General features: G+C 45.3%; 1 protein-coding gene across 1 annotated transcript in view; it reads left to right on the forward strand.

Annotated features, from left to right (window-relative positions):
• Window positions 1-25,530, forward strand: part of LOC147727841 (purpurin-like) — a 172,667-nt gene that overhangs the window by 130,802 nt on the left and 16,335 nt on the right. The window contains exon 5 of the mRNA XM_086963186.1: window positions 1,652-1,864. Coding sequence (XP_086819312.1) covers window positions 1,652-1,864 — 213 coding nt within the window. The remainder of the gene's footprint in view (window positions 1-1,651; window positions 1,865-25,530) is intronic.

Here is a 25,530-nt window from a genome sequence, read left to right on the forward strand (position 1 = left end):
AACCAACACATAGATAAAAGGTTTGTCATTTACAATGTCAATAGCTCAAACTTTTGCCAATGCGAGACCTATTGCATTGCAAATGCTTGTTTCAGTTTATGACTTTGGAAGCATTAATTCAGAATAGGAGCAGCGACTGAGGGAAGGAGATTAGAAGTATTTGAGGAGAAGAAAAAATTACTGAGAAGGTGGAAGTCATGTTACAGGAGGTATGTTCCGTTGAATAGATCTTAAATCAATATCTTAATAGGACCTGTGTAATTGCCGTGTCATTGTTTTTGTATTCCTCTTAGGTTGTGTGGGAGGTCCTCACAGCACTACCTCATTGGTTTGAATTGTTAAACATCCCTTTGTTGGCTGGGTAGCAAAACAAGGTCAGGGCCTATGTAAGGCAGCTAGGATTGGATGGAACTAAAAAGGCAGTTTCCTATTTGGAAAGAGTAGTAGGCACTCGGGGGAGCTTCTATCTGGTTTATCTAAGTATATTTTAGATAGGGGGTGCTCTAATCTACTGGTCGTCATCCCCTTGAGGAAAATTACTTATTTCAACTTTCTGGTATTGGTTTGTTGAAGAGCATGAAAGCAGACTTAACACCCATGAGAGAATTGTGGTCAGGAATACAAATTCTGTGACTGAAGTTTATTAAGGAAGGGTGTGGATCGGTGCTTGGAAGTCAAGTGGTATTGAAAGATGGAGAAGGAAGGTAAATAGGGAAATGGGAGGTTTGTGTTTGAACGTTGGAATTTCAGCTTTGAAACATGTGGACGTTGTTTAAGAAGATCAGGCATTATCTTGACAAGATGGAGTGCCTCAGTCGCTTTTAGGGAATTAATATCTGCTTGAGCTTCCCTTAACAATGACACAGTTGCTGGGGAATTCTTTGTGCTGCATTTTCAAAAAGGAGTGGTGGGGCAGAAAAAGTCCATTGTTTTTTTTTATTGGAGGTGTCAACACTGTATGGACGTCTCGCAGGGTAGATGAGCACATCCCAATGAGGTCGGGCTATAGTCAGGGGCAAGGGGATTGATAGGACAAGGGTGATAGGGATGGAGTGATGATGTCAGTGGCTGTACAAGTAGTGTGATAGGGTTGGTGAGGTTTAATGGTTGGAGGTTAGAGGTCGGGGGAGTTTAAGTGTTTTTAAGTGGTGCGTTATTTAGAATTTAATATTGTTTTAGTGAGGTTAGTTTAGTCTGTAGGGACAATTGCCTGTGAATTTGGTTACGTTTTAGATTCCAGAGCTGTTGCATTAAAGCAGCCTTATACAAATATAATTGAGTGAAGCGTTTTGTTCCTGCACAATCTCACCCAATAACTGCAAGAATTTGTTGGATGAGTATAAGGCTCTGCATCCATAACACTTGTGCATCTGCATATATCAAAGCATCACTCATGTGTTGTCTCTGTCAATCTCCGGTAGTTCCAAAGTAATGATAGTTACTTACAGCAATCAATGGCTGGAATGTAGGCAGATCAGTGGTGAATGATAACATAATTAATGACTGAGTCTGGCTAACCTGTTTCCCCTCTCGGTATTGATTGTATTAGCCCGAGCCAAAAATTGCTATATAAAGTTTAAGCATTTTTTGATACATTGCGACATAAAATGGATTTTCCAGAAATAATTGTTTTCCTGTTTCCATTCTACAGGTGACAACTACTGGGTGATTGACACCGATTATGATAATTATGCCATCACGTATGCCTGTCGAAGTCTTACAACTGATGGAACATGCAAGGATGGATACTCAATCATTTTCTCCCGCAATCCGCGTGGATTTACACCAGCGATTCAACGTATCATCCGTCAGAAGCAAGAAGAAATTTGCATGGCGGGACAGTTCCAGCCAGTATTGCAGTCAGGTGCTCTTGCATTTTTGTACATGGTCAGATATCTATACTACTATTATAAAGAGAGAACTGTGTCCTTTGAGCAAGGTAAACTCGAAAAGTACACCACCAATCAGAACACCCAATACAGTGTTGGAAAGGGGAGGTCCAGGAGATGGACATAGGCTATACATTTGGGCAACATATACATTACAAAGTGAAAACAATATTTGGGGTAAAGTAGTTCTTTGTGGGCGTTCTTCTGCTGTTAGGGAGTAGCATGGGCGTGTCAAACTAAACCTGTGGGTGGCAACATTGGCAGAGGGGCATGGTCCATACAATGTCACTCGCTTCCAGGGGCTGCGAGCTTCAGGCACACAGAGCGCAGCAGGCACACACAAAACACTGCGAGTTCAGTTACACAGAAACTCGCTGCATGAAGACAGAAAGTCGCTGCAACATTGAAGCATCTATAGAAGTAAGCGATAATGATGGTGGGCACATAAAGAGAGTGGGCGTGGGCGGGTGTAACTTACTGAGGGAGGTGACATAAACAGCGTGGGTGGGGTTTGAGGGATGTCGCCATGTGTAAGTAAACGGAAAAAGCATTCACATATGCCATGAATGTAGAAGTTGATGTGTATTCACTTCAGGCAGACACACTCGGCACATCAGTTCTGTAACTACGCCTTATAAGGGGCGCGGCTTCCATCAACGGCGCAGCTTCCATCAACAAGACACGTTACGTAGGAACGCTACATTCATGGCCCGCCTATTGCTATTACATACGTCACAGGCCTTCACGACGCCACGCAATGGGTTCCCTAAGGAAAACAGACACAGACTCCACGCTCCTGCTGCTCCCGCTGCTGGCCACTCTGCTGAGCGTCTCCTGCAGCGGTGCTGCCCCCAGCCCCCTTCTGCCCCGGACCATGTCGGGACGGGCTGCTAGTATATATATATATTGGATTAAGACATGAAGGGAGGTTCCTGACAAGCCAGCAGCCTCCAACAAACTGACTCGTATGTGGGATAAGGGAAGTACTGTTAGGCAGGTGTCCACTTTCTTTAGAGCAATAAGGATAGATTTGCCAAATAAATGTATAAAGCCATAGTCAGATGGGTGACAGACTGTGGTGTGGAACTCACAGACGTTGAATGGGGTAAGGTGTGTAAATTGCCTGCAAAGACTGCTAGCCATGCTACATGTATGCTGGCTCAATTCCATATGTTGCACTTACTTTGTAACACCAGTAATGCATGGTAAAATAGATACAAACAGAAATTATGTATTTTCCAACTGTGAAGACCCCAGACCACCTTTTACTATACACATGATATCTGTAGTGAGGACAAAGGATCAGACAAACAAATGCAAAGTTAATTTAAGATTTATTGCATGTCATCTAGATAAATAGGAGCTGATGAAGAATTTAGTCACCTCAGCAGCATAAGAAATCCAAATGATGCGAATAAGCAGGAGCTCCACAATGACTGCAGAACTTCACACACCATTCTGCAAGCTATTAAAAGGAAATACATTTAGTTATATGTAAGTTACACACATTTAAGCAACAAACATCAAATCACACACCCCATGAAAAAGGAAAAAGGCAAAAAAAAAACAATAAAACTACTAAACAGTAGAAGATGGAAAAGACATGAAAGGCTGCCAATGCTCATAGTAAACTTCCTTACTACGGCTGTGTCATAAAATGTCACATGTATTCTGGAGACCCTATTCCCACCTGTCTTTCACACCCCCCAGCAGGAAAGCTAACATGTCCCCTTAATTCTGCGCTTTAACCCTTTTCCATAACTCGTGCACAGTGCTTCTTCAACTCTGGTGTGCATGCACATTCTCCCTCAATACTGCTCACACTCAAAACATCTTGCACCAAGCACAACTTATTCACAACCTCTAGCTGGTTCACTTGTCTTGTCACAGTGTTAGCACTTGCTTTGTTAAAATTTGGGGCCCATAAAGTGCTGCAGGGCTGAACTAAAGTTCGCAACTGAAGGTGGGCAAAAAATCGATATATGTAAATAACGTGAAGTGTATTAGGCTCCTCAATGATAATAGAGGGTGTTTTTCAAATCATCAAGATTTATCAAAGGTTAAAAGTTAACAAATGGCAAAATCATCAAGTTAGTGTCAAATATTGATCAATATATGAATCCATTAGTTGATATGAAATTCAAATCAGTCAATGTCATATAAGTAAGAGGAGTTGCCTTGAAGGATAGGTTGAGTAAAATCAGTTCACACATAAAGAGAAAAATCCCAGATCTCCTCCGCTCTATTCAAAGTCTGTAAAAGGTCTGCTCAGTAAGCATTCTACAAGCGCTCTGGACTGGAACCCACTCCGCACTGACTTAAATCACACAATTCCAGCATTTGCTACACCTACACATACTTCCCGTAAAATGGCAAATCAGGTTAGAGTAAAAAGATAAAATCTTGAGCTGATTAGTATCTAGGATCCTCCACAAGGCAGCTTCTCTAGGCGGCATTCAAACGTACATTTATCTGCTACAAAAGATACATTGAACTACCTTGTACCCTGCAGGTGTACTGTTGCAACCAATTAGAACACTCTATGGTTTATTACGTTAAAAGAAAACAGTTCACATAGGAAAGAAAGCCAAGGTACATGTTGTTTGTTAATTTGGACTTCACCTTTGCCTTTGTTTAAAAGTTCACATTTCATGAACCAAAATGGCAACTAACCTTATCCATTTTAAACAAAGGCCTACATTAGCAGTGAGAAATCTAAACATAAATAATACACAGTTTATAGCATTTGCATTTTACATGTTAATATCCATATAATGCAAATCATTTAACTTGAAAAACCTTTTCAATAGTGTGCGAAATGGCACTTTTTGCGGGGTTACGTCAAACTATTTACCTTCTTTCTATTCTGTTTTTTACTTCATTTTTGCTGGTGTTAGCACTCTGGGCACTTTACTCCTGCTGACTAGTGCTAAAGTGCACGTGCTCTGTGTCTAAAATGGAATGGCATTTGGTTTCTCCATGATACACTTATTTGATTTACTAGTAGGTCTCAGGTACAGTGCGCTTCATGTGCCTAGAGCCTGTAAATCAAATGCTACTAGTGGGGCTGCAGCACTGATTGTGCCACCTATAGGAGTAGCCCTTAAAACCTGCCTCAGGCTGCCTCAGGCTTGTCACTGCAGAGCCTGTGTACAGTTTTAAACTACCATGTCGACCTGGCAAGTTTACCTACTTGCCAATCCCAAACCTTCCCTTTTACTGCGTGTAAGGCACCTCTAAGGTAGGTCCAAGGTAGTCCCCTTGGCAGGGTGCAGTGTATTTAAAAGGTAAGAAATTTGCTTTTAAGTTTTACATGTACTGGTAGTGCAAAACTGCTAAATTTGTTTTGTGCCACAGCAAGGCCTATCCCTCCCATAGGTTAGCATTGGAGCTGTCTTTTAACATTTTCTAAGTGTATCTTCCAATAGGGAGCAGATAGAAAATTGGAGATTGGTGCCTCTGGACTCACAATGTAAAAAAAACATATTTTAGTGAAGTTGGTTTTTAAATTGCATGTCTGAAAATGCCACACTTGGCAAGTTGGCATTTTCTTATTATATCTATTCTGTGCCTCTGCCTGTCCCTACACTACACGTCTGGGTTGGATAACAGTTGGGCCTTGTGAATTCACACTAGACAGTCAAACACAAAGGGAGCTGAGGTGTGCCCTGCATATCCTGATAACCCATCACCAGGCTAATGTGCCTCTCTGAGCTAGAGTGGTGGGAGAAGCTGCCACATGCACCTAAAAAGGGATGTCCTTGCCCCAAAGATCTGCATAACTCCCCTGTAGTGTGTCTGGAGCAAGGGCTAGGAGAGGCAGGGTCTTCTGCACTGTAAAAACCTTTCATTGAAGTCTCCCTCCTTACAGTACTGGACCTCTGAACCATATACTTGTGCTGCCAGGAGGGACTGCCACTTTGCTGTTTGCTTTGCTGTGTTGACCTGCTGCCTGCTGCTTTTGTCCGGTAGTGAGAGGACAGGACGTTGCCCTCTGCATCCTTCTTTCTAAAGGTTTTCCAAGGGCTTGAGTTGAGCTTGCCTCATTTCAGTGGTATCAGAGCCTTCAAAGATTTCACCTGCAGGCACCTGGGCTCCTCTGTTGAGAGCCCCACTCTGCCAAGTGGTGCCAAATCCAGTTCCTGGGCCCTTGGAAGTGAGTTTTCTATGCTAAAAGGAAGTAATCAGCACATCGACTTCGAGCATGACTTTGAAACTGGTACCGCTCTCTGACACTGTGTAGCTGCCTGCAACCAATCAGTGGTCCCCCCTCAACGCAATGACTGCGACTTACAACACAGGTCCTGTTGCCCCCACAGTGTTATGTTATGTTATATCCATTTTTAACGCACTCGGATACTCGTGAGTGTCCCGGTCCGATGCCAGAGGGGTGCTAGTAAAGGCTATCAGGCAAAGAGATGGGTCTTGAGTTTCCTTTTGAACACAACTGGGTCCTGGATAGACCGTAGGGCAAAAGGGAGGGAATTCCAGGCCACACTAGCCTTCACCACAAAAGAGCTTCCCCTTAACCTCTGAAACTTGAAGCGTGGAACCCGAGCAAAACGAAGGGACATAGATCGAAGAGCTCGCAAAGGAACATAAAAAGAGAAGCGCCTTTGAAGATAAAGAGGGCCACACCCGTGGAGAGCGCGATGGGCCAGAACCAGAGATTTAAACTTGACCCTGTCTACCACGGGGAGCCAATGAAGGGAGCGCGGTTGGTGAGCCACACTGTTTCCTGCCAAAATGCCCAATAACAATCTGGCCACCGTATTCTGAACCACCTGAAGACTTTTGAGCAGGTAGCGAGGGGTGCCCGCATAGAGGGCTTTGGCATAATCCAAACGTGATAAGATCAAAGCACACGTAACAGTTTTTCTTGCCGCCTGCGGAAGAAGAGGGAAAAAGGGCCTGAGTGTCTGAAGAAGGCCGAAACAGCCGCCGGCCAATTTTTTAATATGTGTCAAAAAAGAGAGATTATCATCGAACCATACACCCAGGTTTTTTATGGGCTGTCCCGTGGATAGAGGCAGTGGAGAGTCAGGCGGCCACTACTGCTCTCGGAAGTCAGAGGGGAACTTGCAAAATAGCAGTATCTCAGACTTCTGTTCATTACACTTAAGCTGTGCATCCGACAACCATTTAAAAATGGAGGCTAGGCACTGTTGCGCCGCCGAGATGGAGTCTGTTGTTTTATCCCAGGTGAAAAACAACTGGGTATCGTCCGCGTAGGCCATCACCTTAGCCCCAAGCTCCTCTGCCAGATATATCAGTGGCATGACATAGATGTTAAAAAGGAGAGGGCTAAGGGAGTATCCCTGCTGGACTCCAGTGGTAACCAGCTGAGGGGAGGAAGAAAAAGGAGGAAGCCATATCTGCTCGACACGCTCCTCCAAGAAAGACCTAAGCCAGCCCCAAACGGCTCCTGACACTCCAATTCCTGCCAGTCGGGCCAAAAGAAGTGCATGTGGGACCGTATTGAACGCCGCCGACAGATCCAGCAAAATCAGTGCCGCTCTCCCGCCGGCATCGAGGCACGCCCGAATGGTCTCCGCCACCTCAACTAAAACAGTCTCAGTGCTGTGAGGGGCGCGGAACCCTGATTGAGCAAGATGCAAAAGTGCCTCACTCTCCACATACTCTGTAAGCTGTTTATTGACCACCTTCTCGCATACCTTAGCGATGGACAGAAGGAGGGAGATAGGCCGATAGATCCCTGGGTTAAGGGGATCCAAACAAGGTTTTTTAAGGAGAGGCAAGTTAATGATAAGGTTCACTTCTATATTAACACTTTCTGCCACTGCTGCCAGCTACCTTGCCGAGCAGGAGTTCGAGGGAGAACCGGACTTAAGCCCCCTACGGATTTTAAGGGATTCCAAGGGGTCAACTTCTCTAAATGCTGATAGAGAGCTGGTGGATGCTACAGGTTGCCCTACCAAGGACCCATCACGGCTACCCTTCCCTGAAGGAAATGTAGCCTGGATAGCCTAAATGTTATCTCTGAAACAGCAGGAAAGCGTATTACACCAGGCAGAGGAAGATGGAGTCACACTCAATTGAGCCAGCGGAGATGTAAAACTCTGAACTATGGCAAAGATTTCTTTAGAGTTGTTCCTAGCAGAATCAATGCGGGCTGCAAAGAATTGGCCTTTAGCCACAGCAATAGCATCGTAATAAACTTTTTGCATTGCTCTGAACTTCCTCTTGGCCATGGGGGAGTAACCACTCCTGCGCCAAGCCCGCTCCAGGATCTTGGAGTCATGCATAGCAGCTTTCAGCGACAAATTAAACCAGGGTTTAGAGGGCGCATCTCTGGCCGGTCTGGCGGGTCGAAGAGAAGCCACGGAATCAACTGCACGGGACATCCAGCCAGTAAACCCTGATAGACATTTCTCCAGTTCTCCAGAGAGGATAGGCCTAGAGAATTCCAGAGCCCTACTAAATTCCAGAGGATCCATTTTCCCATAAGATGGCTTCTGGTAGGAGCGAGCCTGTGTCTCTGCATTGGAAACCACCCAAGAAAAATAAGATATAAAATGATCGGACCAGGACACTGGGCATGGGCCCCTTATGACAATAGGGAAATTCGTTCAAATCAGGTCTAATATATGGCCGGCCTGATGAGTGGGAAGGCTTACATGCTGGTTGCGCCAGTTGTAATATATCCAGCAGGCCAGTCACCTCCTTGGTGTCAGGTTGATCTAGATGGATATTAAGATCACCCAGAATCATATAATGGGAAAATCTAACCACCCTAGAGACAATAGCGTCCCCAGAGGTCTGCAGAAATGGACCAGTGGGTCCAGGGGGCCTATAGATCAAGGAAGCTCCCAAGGTAAAATGGGCTGAGAAACAGATGCTAAAATCAAGCACCTCACAACCTCCCCAATCCGTAGTGTCTTCCAGACGAAGATCTCATATGTTTTTATATATGATGGCCACACCGCCTCCTCTCCCCCCCTGACGGTCGACTCTGCAGATTTTATAGCCCACTGGAATGGCAAAGGGAACAATGGGATCCGAAATGGGATCGAGCCAAGACTCCGTTAGGAACAACATGTCAAGAGAGTTGTCCTCGAAGAGATCAAATACATCCGCATTGTGTTTCCTAAGCGTGCGGGCATTGATCAAAGCTGCAAAAATAGAGAAGTCCTTGACCCGCTGGTCGGGTAAACTGACCTTAATAGCCAGGGGAACAAGCCCCCACCCCAGTTTAAAATCACACACAGGGCAGGCGGCTGACTGTGTCACAGCCACGCCCCAATTATGTGGGTGGCAACAAGCACAGCATTCAGCGCTCTAAGCATGGCACCAGAATAGCTACTTCTCAACTCAGCCACCAAGTGCTGACGGGCAGCATGGCTGGCGCTGACCGCCTCCGGGACGCTGACGGGCAAAGACAGGCTTGCCTTAGGCGTGCCTTTGATGTGCCAGTGGCGTGTCCGAGCAGCGCGCATTTAAATATTCCAGAGAGCTAGAGCGCCGACTACCGAAAATGGAGTCTCTCAATGGTACCGCGGGACACCAGGAAGCGGAATACTCCCCCTCGCCCCTGTGAGCAGCATCAATATGAGTCAGTACAATAAAAAAGGAAGGGAATGCAAATTGATAATAAAATAATTGTAAAAATACGGGATGTGCGGGCAAATGGAGGAACAAATGTGCAACAAGCAAACTAGCAGCAATCACAGAAGAACAAACCCCTTAAGCGCTGCGTGTCCGTGCAGCGCGCATTTAAATATGCCCGTGAGCCAGAGAGCTAGAGCGCGACTACCGAAAATGGCATCTCTCAATGGCACCGTGGGACTCCAGGAAGCGGACTACTCCTCCTCGCCCTTTTGAGCAGCCTCAATATGAGTCAGTACAATAAAAAAGGAAGGGAATTCAAATTGATAATAAAATTATTTTAAAATGTGAGTATGCGGGGAAATGGAGAAACAAATGTGCAACAAGCAAATTAGCAGCAATCACGGAAGAACAAACCCCTTAGGCACCTCTAAAGAACCACAACAGAGGTAGTCCTGAGTACTGTGTCACCGAAGTCTGTGACGCCCGGCTCCAACTCTGTACCGGTGGCTCAATGGTGTGACAGCAACGCTGTGAAATCAACAGCTCATGGCTTGACCCTCAACACTTTGACACTGCACTGCCAGCTGAACCGACGCCTTGCCGCAACCACTGCATCAACTGTCTTGCACTTGCTTCGTCCCCTGGCGTCAGCGTCCCAATGACTCTGCACCACCGCCAGGAACTGACGCCTCACTTACTTCAGTGATGCATCACCTCCATTGTGCAATGTACCATCCCGAGTGCCAATGTGCCAACAACTTGCAAAACAGTAAGGAATAGATGCCACAAATGCCTCAACAATGCCTCACCTCTCCGGCGGCATGCAGTGCCTTTGTTTCTCAACTTTTCTAAGGTATTGTACTGGGGGTCTGTACGACTTCTCATCTGGCCCAAACTCCATTATGGTAGACCTTAACTTGTGGATTCTACTCCGTCATGCACGTCAAGATAGCCCAGACTAGAGATATTGAGTTTCTAAGTGCAATAACAGCAATTAATCTTTAAAATTCATAACTTTACTTGTGTATGTTGGATTGTTTTTGTTTTAGTCTTACTTTAGTCAGATAAATATGGGCTATTTTTCTAAACTGATGTGGAGACCTTTTGTGGTGTTATCACTATGTTACTGTGTGCACAAGTAATTTACACACTGCTTCTTTAGTTTAGCCTAACTGCTCTGAGCCAAGCTGCCAGAGGGTGAGCAGGGATAAACTTAGTGTGTACTACACTTACCCTGACTAGAGTGTGGATTCCTACTTCAACAGAGTGCACACACTGCTTATTAGAGACCCCATTTCCAACAAACAGCTTCCAATGTTTGTATGCAGTCTAATTAAAATGCTTACCTGCAAAATTTTCATTTCTAGTGCCTGTTAGTGATCTCACCTCTTTTTCAAGCAACTTGATATCATTCCTCTTATTCCATTGCCCATTTTCATCAACCAACACTGCATCCCAGGCAACTCAGTTGACCCATAGAGGCCCAGTGAAACTTGCAAAAGTGTTCTTAACATTCTAAAGTGTTGTTTCATAATAGTCCAGTATCAGACTTTGAAAGTATGATTTTTGGTATACTTATTATATCACATTTTTTTTTCTTCTCAACTGTCTTTGAGTTACTTAATTTCTAACCTTCTTTAAAAGTTCAGATGGCATTGGAACCACAGTACCATTTACTGACTTGAAACAATTGGGACTTTGCTTTACTGCCCCTCAAACGTAGAAAGTAAGACTCAAGTGGTAGGAAGAGGAGGGATTATATAGCTCCAGTTGTTTTCTTTTAATATATAGATATATCCAAACCTGAACTTGAAGCGGTTTGTATGCCTTCTTTAAAAGGTATGTTTACCTTCTCTGTGAGGCCATTAGAAGATGTACTGCACAGAGCTACTGTCCCGTGTTTAACTTCATTTACCCCGAAATATGTAACCATTTCATCAGACACGAATAGAGTGCATATATCCGATACTATGACTTTCGGTGAGCCTTCTTTAAAAAATATGACTTTCAAGAATTCAACTGCCACGTCTGTAACACTACTCACAAACTCATATCAAATCTATTTGCAAAAGTAGTCAACCAAGACCACCAAAAACCTCATGTTAGATGGAAGCAACTCACACTTCCCCGAAAAATCAATTGCAACTTTCTCCAAAGGTGCATTTGGCAAAGAAACTAGGTGATGAGGTTTCTCTCTAAACTTCCAATGCTTGTCCGACAACAACCACGCATAACATTCATTCATAAAACTCTCTATTTGAACATCTATATATGACCCCTAATAATGCTTTTTAAGCATTTGTTTAGTAGTCAAAATGACAGAATGACAGAAGACCACTGCATGGAATTTGAATGATTCTAGTTCAATTCCTCTGGTGATTTGATTTATCCTGTCTGAAAAACATTCCTTAATAAACCAACAGTTTATCTGCAGCCTGATCAAAACCTAAAAAAAGTTCTGTATTTAAACATTTATCCTGAGACCGTCTATGCACAATGTAACCCTTAACTTCATCCAAAATGGTATCCTTGGCATAAGCTTCTTTTTGCTGTCATCCAAAATATCAAATGGATCAAAAGTAGTATATCAAATGAGAACAATTATTAGTTAAAGTGTGTGATAAAGATTGTGTAGTAGCGTAACAAAAGGTATTACCAAATCGATGAGTGAAGCTACCATTATTGTCATACCTAAAGAAGGTAAAGACCCACTGCTGACCAAAAATTACAGGCCAATCTCCCTAATTAACTTAGATTGCAAAATTGCAAAATATACGCAAAGATTCTCGCCACACGTCTAAACTCACAACTCCCAAAGCTAATTAGTACATCACAAGTAGGTTTCATGAAACAGCGCATGTCTAACGATAATACAAGGATCCTCTGTCACGTCATTGAAAAAGCCAGACTACTCGCAGCCCCAGCCGTAGCTATTACTCTCGACGCAGAGAAGGCGTTCGACAGAGTCTCCTGGCATTTCCTCAAGAGCTGTATGTCCGTCTTTAACCTTGGGGAGACATTCACTGATTTGGTAATGGCCCTATACCGTTCACCATCCGCACGCATTGCTATCAATGGTTCTCTGTCGGACCCCTTTTCTTTGGAACAAGGGACGAGACAGGGCTGCCCCCTCTCCCCTTCACTCTTCCTCTTGGCAATGGAACCCCTAATTGCTAATATAAAAAAAAATGAAAACATCAAAGGTGTGAAATTCGGGGATAAGTGCGTCAAACTGGCCGCCTATGCGGACGATATCCTGATTGTAACAGAATCACCAGACTCCTCCATCCCTGCACTAATGACTACCATTGATACTTACTCCTCCCATTCAGGGTACAAACTCAATCGGGATAAGTCAGAGGTCAAGCCACTCAATATTTTAACGCCCAAAGAAGTGCTGGGAAACTCAGGGCTATGTTGGCAACCAGAGTTTGTGAAATACCTAGGTATTGAATTTGGTGACTCCCTTATGGAGACCCTCCAACGAAATGAAAAGATAACTTTAAATAAAATCAAGACCCAACTAGAGGGTTGGTCCCCTCGATTCATTACTTGGTGGGGCAGAGTGGAGACCATCAAGATGATGATTTCACCTCTAGTTAATTACCTCATATCTATGCTCCCTCTAACCCTCACGCCAGACTTCTACCACAAACTAGACACGACTATCTCAAATTTCCTTTGGAAAGGGAAAAGAGCTAGAATCAGCATAAAAAAGCTCCGCTTAGACAAATCCGCAGGTGGGGTCAATTTGCCAGACTTTAAAAGGTATGAAGCCGCCTTCTTAGCCAAACAAGGAGCCCACTGGCTCGCACCTTCACCTGACTATACTCCAGTGTGACTAGAAATCGAGAAAGAAATTCTAGACGGTATTGCCCCTAGCGCGGCTCTCTCGTCTAACCTAAACAAACTAACCCACTCTAAATCAATATTTCATAACACCAAATCTGCTCTTCTGAAGTTTGACAGAATCCTAGAAAACAGCATTCGGGGCTCACAATGGGAATCCTTATGGGACAACCGTAAGATTTTGTACAAGGGTAAACCTCTGCACAATGCGACATGGATCAAAAAAGGCATACTGTTCCCATATCAACTATTTGCGGGGGCATACTCTATTCCATTCAGTGACTTGCAAATCAAATACGATCTTGAACCAATTGAATTTTACAACTTCCTAAACGTAAAAACAGCATTGTCCAAAACCAATCTCTCCCTGACACCACCCGCCCTACCAACATACCTTGCCAGATTAAACATACTAGGACACCAGGTTTCCTTTCTCTATAGACTCAGTCGTCCCCAACAATCTAGCCTCACTGCCCCAATCACACAATTCTGGAATAACCTTTCATCCAGGCCAATCACAGAATTAGATTGGACCAGCAAATGGGTATCTTGCACGAGACACAAAATCAGCCCTACACTATCTCAGACAAAATACTGGCTCCTTCATAAGGCCTTCTGGACCCCGGCGCGATTATTTGCACACAACATCACCCCAGACACCTTTTGCTGGAACTGCAAATGTGTGGAAGGTGACTTATCACACATTATCCTAGAATGCGACTGTGTAGCACAATTTTGGGAGAAGATATTCGAATTTGTCTCAAAACTATTCCACATTACACCAGCAAAAGAGCTCCCTTACCTAGTTTTCGGATTCACCCAGGACCCATCCCTTGACGCAGACGATAAGGCATTACTTGACCTCCTCCTCACAGCGGCGGTCAAGACAGTCCTTAGCAACTGGAAAGATACCAGCAAAGCCAACTTCGCAGGGTGGCTGAATTGGATAATCAGCTTACGTGGTGCAGATAATATTGCACTCCATCAGACACCGTGGCGCCCTCCCACGAGAAAACTGTGGTCGACTCTTGGTAACTACTTCACGACACATAAGCCACCTTAAAATGGTCCACACACCGTCCACGATCCATTAACATGTGTTTGCAGACTCCCATCATTGTATTATTTATCATAGTACATTTTCCTTTCTGAATGAGTAAAATGCTGTTGGAATACAATGTCTGTTACTAAAATGTTATTGAGTATAAGATACGTGCTCTGCTGCTTTAGGCAAGATATCAGCCATGTACTTTTGTATTGACATTTACTATGGATGTAATGTAGCGTACAGTAATTTTAAACCGTGAAATTCTGACTCTAATTATGCTACTGGATCTACTTTTTATATGTTTTGCTGAAACAACCAATAAAAACTTTTGAAATTAAAAAAAAAAAAAGATTGTGTAGTAGGAGCTATTGATGCTATGAGCTGTGTGTTGATATTTTGGATAATAAATAATGGAGGAACGAGGGCTTTTGAGAAACAGGTCCAGGATACATGCCCAATGACTAGTGGATCAACAATTGTATGCAAAGAGGAATCTAGGTGGAAGAAGGATCAGAGAGGGGAGAGCTCCAATTCGCTTGCACCCGTCACTACACACAATTAGCTGGTACAGATTGGATCCTCCTGTCAGCCTAGACTTCAGAAGTCTGTTTTAACCATAGCACAGTGCAGTGTCCAGGTAGTAAAGGTCTTATGGAACACTGATAGCTATTTTTATCTTCACTCACATACACCATGCCCACTCTACTCACCATTCTATGCCCCTCCTCACCCACCCATAGGGCCTCCTGGCGTGTTGATCAAAAGGCCGCCGGCAAAGAGCCCCCCTGAGGGGCCCGTTGGACATTGCAGCGCCAGCCCAACAAGGAGCTGTTCTATGATGAAGCATGACACCTCTTGGGGGTGTGTGAGGGCCCTTGCACCTAATTGGAGCTCTCACTTCTCTGATCCTTCTTTCACCTAGTTACCTCCTTCCCTTTTCGTTTGCACTCCCTGCCCCCTTTTTCCCCATTAGGAGGTGCATACTACTTTTGATCCACTTGTCCCTGGGCACTCTGCTGAACGCCCCGGACCCGCCATCATCTTCTGATGAATCTGGTGTTCGCTGTGATGAATTAGCAAATTTTTTTTCCACCAAAATTCAAAAGATCCTTCTCTCCCTTCCCCCCCCTACCTATGGGTGAACTAACTCCCCCTTTGGTAGGTGGCACTGACTCTATCTTGCCTCAGCTTTCTATCTTCTCCCCCCTCAGTGTAGAACTTCTACCCCCTCTCATCAGTTCCATAAAGAGTGGTTCTCCGCTCGATCCTGCCCCCATGACCATCTTAAACTCGGCTTTGCCCCACATTAGTGCGTCCATCATCAACTTAATCAACACTTCGATTGAGTCAGGCACTGTGCCACGAGATTGGAAGTTTGCTACGGTCAGGGCTTTGTTAAAAAAAACAAATCTTGACCCTGACGATTTTTCTAACTATCACCCCATTTCCCTTCTCCCTGGCATTAGTAAGCTGACCGAAAAATGGGTGAACAAACAGCTGGTGTCTTTTTTAGAGACCCACTACTTGCTCCACCCAACTCAATCAGGGTTCCGGAGAGGGCAGGGAACCGAGACAGCACTGTTGAGGGTGGTCGAGGACTCCAGGAGGATTCTGGACGCTGGTGGCAGCGCGGCCATTATCCTCCTGGACCTCAGTGCCGCCTTTGACACGGTCAACCACCGTGTCCTCCTATCTCGCCTTGGAAAGAGCGGGGTCACGGGCAAGGCCCTTATGTGGCTCGAGTCTTTTCTTAGAGACAGATTTTTTAAGGTCTTTTCGGAGAACAGTTGTTCCCTTCCAGTACCATTACAGTGTGGGGTGCCACAGGGCTCCTCCCTCAGCCCCACACTGTTCAATGTGTACATGGCGCCGCTGGCGGAAGTAGTGGCCTCCTTTGGAATCCAATTAGTAAGCTACGCTGATGACACCCAGCTAGTTGTCTCTTTGAATCAGGTAGAGCCCCTTCCGACCAACCTTTGCAACTGCCTGGAAGCAATTGCAAAATGGATGGACCTATCCCAACTTAAGTTGAACGGGGGAAAAACTGAGCTGATGCTATTGGGGAAACGAGCCACATTTAACAACCTGACACTCTGGCCTTCCTGCATGGGGCCTGGGCCCACTCCAAAGACCGAGATTAAGAGCCTCGGATTTTGGCTGGATGCGGAGCTGTCATTCAAAACCCAGGCAAGGAAGACAGTAGCTACTTGCTTTGGGTTGTTGAAGACAATCCACAAAATCCTTCCTCAGCTACCTGAAAAAGCCAAGAAAACCATAGTCCAGGTACTCATTCTATCTAGGCTGGAATATGGGAACGCGCTTTATCTGGGAGCCCCTGTCTCGGTTATTCGGCAACTTCAGGTTGCCCAGAAGTCTGCAGTGAGGCTACTTACGGGTGCTAGCTATCGCTCCTCAGCTAGACCCGCGTTGAGTGTTCTGCATTGGCTTCCGGTAAGGGAGCGGGTTTACTTCAAGACCCTCTGTACGGTCCACAAAACACTCTATGGGAGAGGTCCCCCCATCCTGGATGACATGATTAGGCCTTATAAACCATCTAAGAACCTTTGTTCCAATCAGCAAAACATATTAGCAATTGCCAGGATTAATAGGGCCCGCACAGGGGGCCGTCTTTTTTCGTATAATGCGGCTAAGTTATGGAATGCCCTTCCTCCATCCCTCCGACAAGAGCCTAACTTACTTGCATTTCGAAAGAAGCTGAAAACTGTTCTGTTTCCCAGGATCTAGAGTCTGGACTTCCACATTCCTTGCAATCCACTTCCCGTTGGTCAGTCCTAAGCGCTGGGATGCTCCCGAGTAGCCATGCGCTATAGAAGAGCCTTTACAATACAACAATACAATATGCTGGACCTGTTTCTCAAAGCCCTCGTTCCTCCATTATTGATTATCCAAAATATCCACAGACATCTGCATTTCATCAATAGCTCCTACTACACAATCTTTATCACACACTTTAACTCATCATTGTTCTCATTTGATCCAACTGGGATTCATGACAAGAAATCACCCCATTCATTTTGTTCCCCAAAAGTGAATTCTTGAATTCTAGAAATGAGCAAGGCTAGTCTTGTTGAAGCTTTGTCTGTTCATTTACCACTTATCATAAACATGAGAGGCTTGTTACCAACGTTTAATTCAGACTTAGAACCCCATAAATCATTTATAACAACTGAAAATGCCAGTACTTCATATCTGATGGTATTGTAAGTCACTTCCGCCCTTTTGCGTGCATGTAAGATAATTGCAACAGTCTACTGTTTGTTACCAACCCATTGACAAAGGACTGCATCAATGCCAATTGAAGGTGCCTTCTCATTCACGGTCAGAATGGTCAGAAGTGCTGAGGGCTACCCACCCCCGGCTAATCCTGACATTACAATGGCCAGTATAGATTTTAATCAGTGGATCGAACACTCCCTAGACATAGTGCTTCCCAGGAAATCCAAAGTGCAAAAGCTTGGATCAATCAATCACCCCTGGTTTGGCTCCGAACTCCGTAAACTCAAGCAGAGTTGCAAACGAGAGGAAAGACATTGGAGGAAAGACTTCAGTGCGGAAACCCCTCCCAAATATAGGGCCTCTATTAATGCCTACAAAGCCGCTCTGAAGGCAGCTAAGACTGCTTTTTATGCAGAGAAATTCACCTCCACCTCTAATGCACCTAAAGAGATTTTTAGGATTGTCAAATCCCTCTTAAAGTCCCCAGATCCCCCTTCTGACCCAGATGCAACGGGATCCCGCTGTGAAGAACTTGCAACCTTCTTTCACACCAAAATTCAAAAAATACTCTTGTTCCTTCCTCCTAGTCCTACCTCTGATTCATTCTTGCAGTCTGAAACATCACCTGTAAATAATGCCCCCAAGCTGTCATCCTTCACTCTCCTTACTGAGGAACTGCTTCTCCCTCTTCTTAAATCAATAAAAAGTGGCTCGCCACTTGACCCTGCCCCAATTAATATCTTAAAAGCTGCCCTGCCTGCCATCATCTCACCCATTATCAACCTGGTCAACTCCTCGATCGAAGCTGGCATAGTCCCACGGGACTGGAAACTGGCCATGGTCAAACCGCTAATAAAAAAAAACAACCTTGATCCCGGAGAGCTATCCAATTTTCGTCCTATATCTCTCCTCCCGGGCATCAGCAAATCGGCGGAAAGATTTATAAACCGCCAACTGTCCTCCTTTCTGGAAACTTTCAATCTCCTCCACTCCTCGCAGACAGGTTTCCGCCCTGGACAAGGGACGGAGACGGCACTCGTAAAAGTGGTCGAGGAATCTAGGAGGATTTTGGATGCAGGAGGTGAAGTGGCCATCATCCTCCTAGACCTCAGTGCGGCCTTTGATACGGTGAATCACCGTATCCTTCTAACTCGTCTAAACAAACTCGGAGTCTCAGGAAAGGCCCTGGCCTGGTTGGAATCGTTCCTACAGGAAAGATACTTCGAGGTGTTCGAAGGGGACTCTCACTCCTCGCCTTTACCGCTGCAGTGTGGGGTTCCTCAGGGCTCCTCCCTGAGCCCCATGCGTTTTAATGTGTATATGTCTCCGCTGGCGGAGATTGTGGCTCCCTATGGGATTTAATTGGTTAGCTATGCCGACGACACTCAGCTCGTGGTCTCTCTTAATCAAGCAGAACTGTCCCCCACTGGCTTGAGGGCCTGTCTGGAAGAAGTCCCCAATTGGATGAGTCAGTCCCAACTCAAGCTTAACGGTGAGAAAACCGAACTCATGTTATTAGGCAAGCAGGCATCTTTTAACGCCTCCACACTATGGCCACCTTGCATGGGCCCCGGACTGGCTCCAAAAAGTGAAATCAAGAGTCTTAGACACTGGTTAGACCAGGAGCTCTTGTGCAAAGTCCAAGCCAGAAAAACAGCGGCTACCTGCTTCGGTCTGTTAAAATCGATACGGAAAATTCTTCCCCAGTTACCTGAGAAGGCCAAAATAATCCTAGTCCAAGCCTTGGTTTTATCTAGGCTCGACTATGGCAATGCCATCTACTTGGGAGCCCCGACTTCGGTTATTCACAAGCTCCAGGTGGTCCAGAATTCAGCGGCTAGACTGCTGACTGGTACGAACAATCGCACCTCAGCCAAACCAGCATTAAGAACACTTCATTGGCTACTCATAAAGGAACGTATACATTTTAAGTCCCTCTGCATTGCCCATAAAAATCTTCAGGGCAAAGGTGCCCCCATTCTTACCAACCTTATTAAACCTTATAAAATGTATACAAGTCTACGCTCCAACGACCTCCGCTTAGCAGAAGTGCCCAGAATCAGGAAGTCTCGCTCCGGAGGCCGTCTTTTCTCCTACAATGCATCGAAATTGTGGAATTCCCTGCCTCTCTCCCTTCGTCAAGAAACCAATCTCCTCATGTTCCGCAAGAAACTAAAGACATGGCTTTTCCCCTAAGGTAAAAACTCCACCTTTTCCGCCTCTCGATGTTCTAAGCGCTGGGATACTCCTAGGTAGCCATGCGCTATATAAGAACAGTTTCTATTTTATTCTATTCACCACACATTATCTGCCTCACAGATAAATGGAGTAAGTGAAGGTGCAGTATAAATCATTCCTTTGATATCACCTCACGCCTTTTATCAACAAGTCTGTAAGTAGTTCAGCGACGAGAGAATACCCACACACAAATCTGGCGTGGGACTTATTGCAACCTAGGAATGATTTCATGATTTCTTGATACACAAGAAATTGTGCTTCCTTTATTGCATCCAGGAGATCTATTTTAGGGTCAATGCCCTCTGAGGAGAAGGTATGTCCCAAGTAGTTCACAGTTCTGGTTAAAAATCTACATTTGTGTTTCCTGAGAGTCATCTCCTTTACTTCAAATTGTTCAACATCTTGCACAGTTTTAAAAAGTGCTTTTTAGGACTCCCACCAAAAATCTAAATATCTTGCTGAAATGCATTAACATATCTAACAACTTCAAACAAAATAGCCATGAGTGTTTGAAATATGCAGGCCACTGATGCCAGACCAAAAAGGACCCTTAAATATTTCTATACGCACAACAGTATAACAAACGTTGTGGGATCATGTGACTCAGATGTCAAACTAATCTGATGACATGCTGACCCGAGGTCAATAGTAGACATGTAAGCCCCACGTTTGTCATAATTTCCTAGATTTTAGCAGCGGATACTTATCTACCATGACATTCTTATTTATGATGTGTATGTCAATGTATAAACAAATGTCATCTATTTTTTTTAGCTATTATGAACAATCACTATCAGAGGAATCAGTCGGAATAGCCATTTTCTCTTTACACAGTAGGTCTAATAAATCTTTCAAATGTTTTTATACACACTAGGTGGTACGGACCGGACTTTGTGGATGCCTGGCAATGACCTCTTTCTTAAGCTTTATGTGGTGCTCAAAGCCCTTCATGCACCTCACTGTAGAATCAAACATTTCTGTATATTTCCCGATGAAATATTAAATCCTGGGTTGTTTCCCAGTGAGACAGTAAGGTCTAGGGTGATAGTTGTGTTCCTCAGGGTTTCCCCCTCTTTAGCACTGGGACACTCCTTGGAGTAGCCACGCACTTTACAAATCCCTTCATTCATTCATGGGTTTAGTCCTATAATCATTCAAATCCAGTGCATTAACAGGCATATCACCAAAATGTAGCTAGACAAAAACACTCTGGCTTTACCACAATGTCTAACGTGACTGGATCCATCCATCCCATTATGTTCCTTGCATGTTCAGCCTAATAAACCTTACAAATTCAAGGAATTTGAAGGAATCAATATAGTAACTTAACATGCTGAAGCCAAAATTGCTGAATGCCTTATGTTAAACATCAGCTTCCAAAAGTTCCTTAGCCTTCCACAAATTGGTGAAAGGGACATCCAATAGAATAGATATCAGTGAACCAGAATCAGCCATGATGTTGAATGCCACATCAGCAATGCGGACCCAACTTATGGGTCCTTTGATTCCTTCTTTACTTTGAACCATTTGTGCAACTTACTGTGATATAAAGTGCTGAGAAAGGATCAGTGTGTTCTGTTTCAACCAATCCTCGCTTATAGAAGCTTGCTTTCTGCAAGTCCTGAAACCAGTCATGCAAAAACCATTTGGTAGCTCCTCGTCTGTCCCTTTTTACGCTTCATTGAATCCTATACATTGGCATCGAATCCTGTGGAGAACGGATATGCAGATCAGGAGATTGAAGCTGTGAACTACTCTTCTCTTATCAAATCAACACAAGGCCTATATTCTAACTCTGACTGTTGTAAACAAAGTCCAAAGATCATATCTTGCAACACTGTCAGTGAGGAGCAAACATTCTCAGTGTCACTTACTTCTGCCTAAGTGAAGTTACAAGTTCAATTCCAATAAGTACATTGTTGCTCCTCCGGTGAGCTCTTTAAATGTCGAGGAACACTGACCTCAGAAATTTGACAACAGTTGGTCGAAGGTTTACACAGACAATTGCAAAGTTAAATGTGAAAAGTTACTTAGATGACATCCATTTAGGCAGGATCTCTTGTTATACGGTTCCTACACTTCTAGTACAACTCGGTATTTTGAACAACAACACGTCATAATGTAGATACTGACTCTTCCTGTACAATCAGTAAATAATGGTCTGTTTGGCCAGCTCACAGTACCACATCTAAACTCTTATATAATTAGAGAGTTATAGATGCAGTCAGTAACGTAGAATATGAGTCTAAAATTACCAAGGTATTAATAGAAACAAATCTAACCCTTTCGTTTGTTCCTTTTACATGCCCTGAGTGCCACAAAGAAAAAATACGATATTGCCAGTAAGTCATAGAACTTTATTAGATTTATAAAATTCATAAAAGCATGCAACATTTCATAGATCATACAAAAGATACATCAATAAAACAACTATTTCATCATCATCTTGAGAGAAATAATTATCCTTAACTCGGGACGTGGCCAAGTTGGCGCAGAGTAGCAGCCATTACTCGGAGCTCCAACGATCGAGGCCAAGAAGAGGCTATTCCAGCAGCCGTCCTGGGCTGCTTGGGGCCCGCGGAAGAGGTGATAGTGGCACGGACTGTGGGGGATGCCCGATGACCTGCGTGCCGCCCGCTACACAGAGGAGGTTCCACATGACCCGAGAGAGCCTTCCATGCAGCTGCTGCCTGGCTCCAAACGCGAGACGCCTGAATTCCTGACAGGACTGCGCGGAGGCCTCGGGAGAACTGCGGTGCATGGTGAGACCTCTGCGGCAACGTGTGGGCTCTGTAGAGCGGCCTGGGCCACGGGGGAACTGGGCAAGCGGCAGGAGCGAGACTGGAGGCGGGCCTTCTGTAGTCAGTTGGAGCCGTTCAGGCACAAGAGGGACCTTTTGCGGACCCCCTTTGGGCCCACAGAGGTGGATTGGACGGGGCCAAGGGGAGGAAAAGAGGAAGACAGTGGACGCTGCAGGTGGAAATAGAGGAAAGCTCACACTGCACGTAAGGCCCTGACCGACTGCTGCGACCTCGGACCAGATGGCAGGAGGCCTGATAGGCCAAGTAGTGAACGAGAAAACCGAGCCCTTACAGCAAGGTCAGTAGATACCTCAAGGCACACAGTGTGAAACCTGTGGGACTGAAACCTACAACAGCAAAATTGTAAATTGTAAATTGATACTTGTATAGCACACTACTCACCCGCAAGGGTCTCAAGGCGCTTGTACGAATACCGCTGTGGAACCTATCCTGGCTTTTCCTGTGAGGCGTCCACTCCTGGGCACCCCCAAGGTGGAGGCCAGGCATCCTTAGCATTGTGGGGGCCATTGTGGAGATTGAGCAAGCTATTGCCTAGAGTTGCAGAGTGGGACTCCATGATTGGAATAGGCACCGAGGCGAGAATTATCAGGTCCGTGGAATTTTGAGCCCAAGACCCGCCGAGGCAGGGAATTGAACCCTGGTCCCTGGCTAGACTTCTGCATCTGGGTCTGCTGCTCCAACCATTGAGCCACACTTCTCCACCTCCTTCAGCCTATTGCACTGGAGCGCCCTGTATCACAAAGCACACTATATTTCGCTGGCTGGAGACATTGAGTTTTCCCACTGTGCCCTGCAGCTTTATATCTCCATGAAATGGCATCCAACTGTTCAAAAAAGCAGGTGAGTATCAAAGACCTCCTGAACGCTTGTTCAGGAGGTCTTTGTTACTCCTAGGGGGCAAAAAAGCTGATGGACATACTTGCCACCCACACACACTCAGGATAGAGACACGTACCTGCCCAAACAGGAGAAGGAGGAGCCGGTCACTCACCAATATCTAGAGCACCTGTTCTGCACATTGCGTGAAGACTGCAATAGGAGGTCACTGCCGTCATGAAGCAGGTCAGAGCCGACATTAACGAACTGGGTGACCGCAGAGATTCTTTGGAGAGGGGTGGAGACAGTAGGGAGGAGGGAGGGAGCGCACCAAACATATATGGGTGCTGTTGGAGTTGCAGGACCGCAATGAAGACTTATGCCTGTGACTAGAACACTTAGAAAACAGTCTGACGCTCCAACATCCGCATCAAGGGGGTTCCACTTCGAACCGAGGACTTTGTGACCCAGCTCTTTCGACATGTTGCCCGGACATTGGATGATAGGGAGATCGTATTAGATCGCACTCATCGAGCAGGACGTCCGGTGAGGGGCCCAGGCCAGTCGCAGGATATACTCACCGGCCTTCACTCCTGTAGGCAAAAGTAACTCATAATGGCTGCTACCCGAGATAAGGCGGTTATCTCATTGGAAGGCTTACAAGTGGACATATACCAAGACATCTCTCCCTTTATACTCCAGAGGCGCATATCTATGCGACCAGTCACCACCTATCTCTGTTAGCAAGATTTCCAAAACAGACTTCCGCTTCAGGCTGATCTTCGCCTGGAATAAAGAAACACATGCAATGCGATCCTTGAAAGAAGTACAGGCTGTGCTGGGAATCGACCTGGATGCCGGAGGAAATGTGGATCGACCAACCGGAGAAGCTGAGAGGGAAATGCCACACTGGGAAGGATTCACACTCACGACCCTCGCCAAAAGGAGCGAGGTGCCCTCATTACACAGCTGCAGGACCAAGATGAAAGGGGAGAGCACTTAAAGGAATGACCACACCCTCAAGTTAGAAAGGCTGTGCTGCCCCTGTTTGCCCAGAACCCGCAGCGTTTCACTATTGAGCCTATATTGCACAAGCACCTTTAAAACAGCGCGCACTCCTAGCTTAACTTAGGGACTACCGCTGTGACATATGTTTCGTACAAGAAACTCACCTAAAATGCACTGATTGGAAACGCCTCCTGTCAAGATGGTGGGACACTCTGGGGCATTCTCAGACTCTACGAAACAGTGGCTGATTGAGGTAGGGTTGGTGGACGTCTGGCGATGGCGCAACCCTACTACTCAGGACTACTCTTTCTTCTCAGCAGTGCTCCAGACTTATGCCCATTTGCGTCCTTCCTGACGTCCCCACGCGTCACACCAGGTGCACCAGACACTGCAATAGGGATGGCGTCAATTTTAGATCACTGCCCTATCACTCTCACCTGGCAGTTGGGGGGACCACAATCGGCAAAGGATGTGGAGAGGAACCACAAGTTGCCTACACATGGCTCAAATGTCAAAGAGGTACAAAAGGCAATACAAGCCTTCCTGGACTCCAATGGTATCACCCCTGCCCCCCTGCTGTGGGACACTCTGAAGGTAGTCATCCAAGGTCAGTTTCTTGCAACAGCAGCCAAGCTGAACCGTGATAGGAATGACAAACAAGAGCAATTAGAAGGCCAGGTCAAAGAATTAAAAGCGGTACACCAACGCACAGGTACGGTCTAAGCACACCGCCAACTTATCAACGCCCAAAAGCATTAGACTTCTACCAGGCTGAATATCGCTTTTACACACCAAACAGCACTACTATGAGAGGGGGGACAAGGCCGGGAAACATTTGGCACAGCAAGTCCAAATCCAAAAACCTAAACACTGTTTCACAGAAATCAAAAACCCTCGTGGTGAGAAAACAGATGAACTCATAGCTCTCGAATTTGAATAGTTCTATAGCACCCTCTACACTGCCGACTCTCTGGATGAGGAAGCAGCAGAAACATATGTGGTCCAGGCACCAGTAGCCTCCCTACCAGACCTAGAAGCAGCTGCAAAAGAATGC

The sequence above is a fragment of the Lissotriton vulgaris genome, chromosome 3_1, assembly GCF_964263255.1.
Source record: "Lissotriton vulgaris chromosome 3_1, aLisVul1.2, whole genome shotgun sequence".
Classification (NCBI taxonomy): Eukaryota; Metazoa; Chordata; class Amphibia; order Caudata; family Salamandridae; genus Lissotriton; species Lissotriton vulgaris.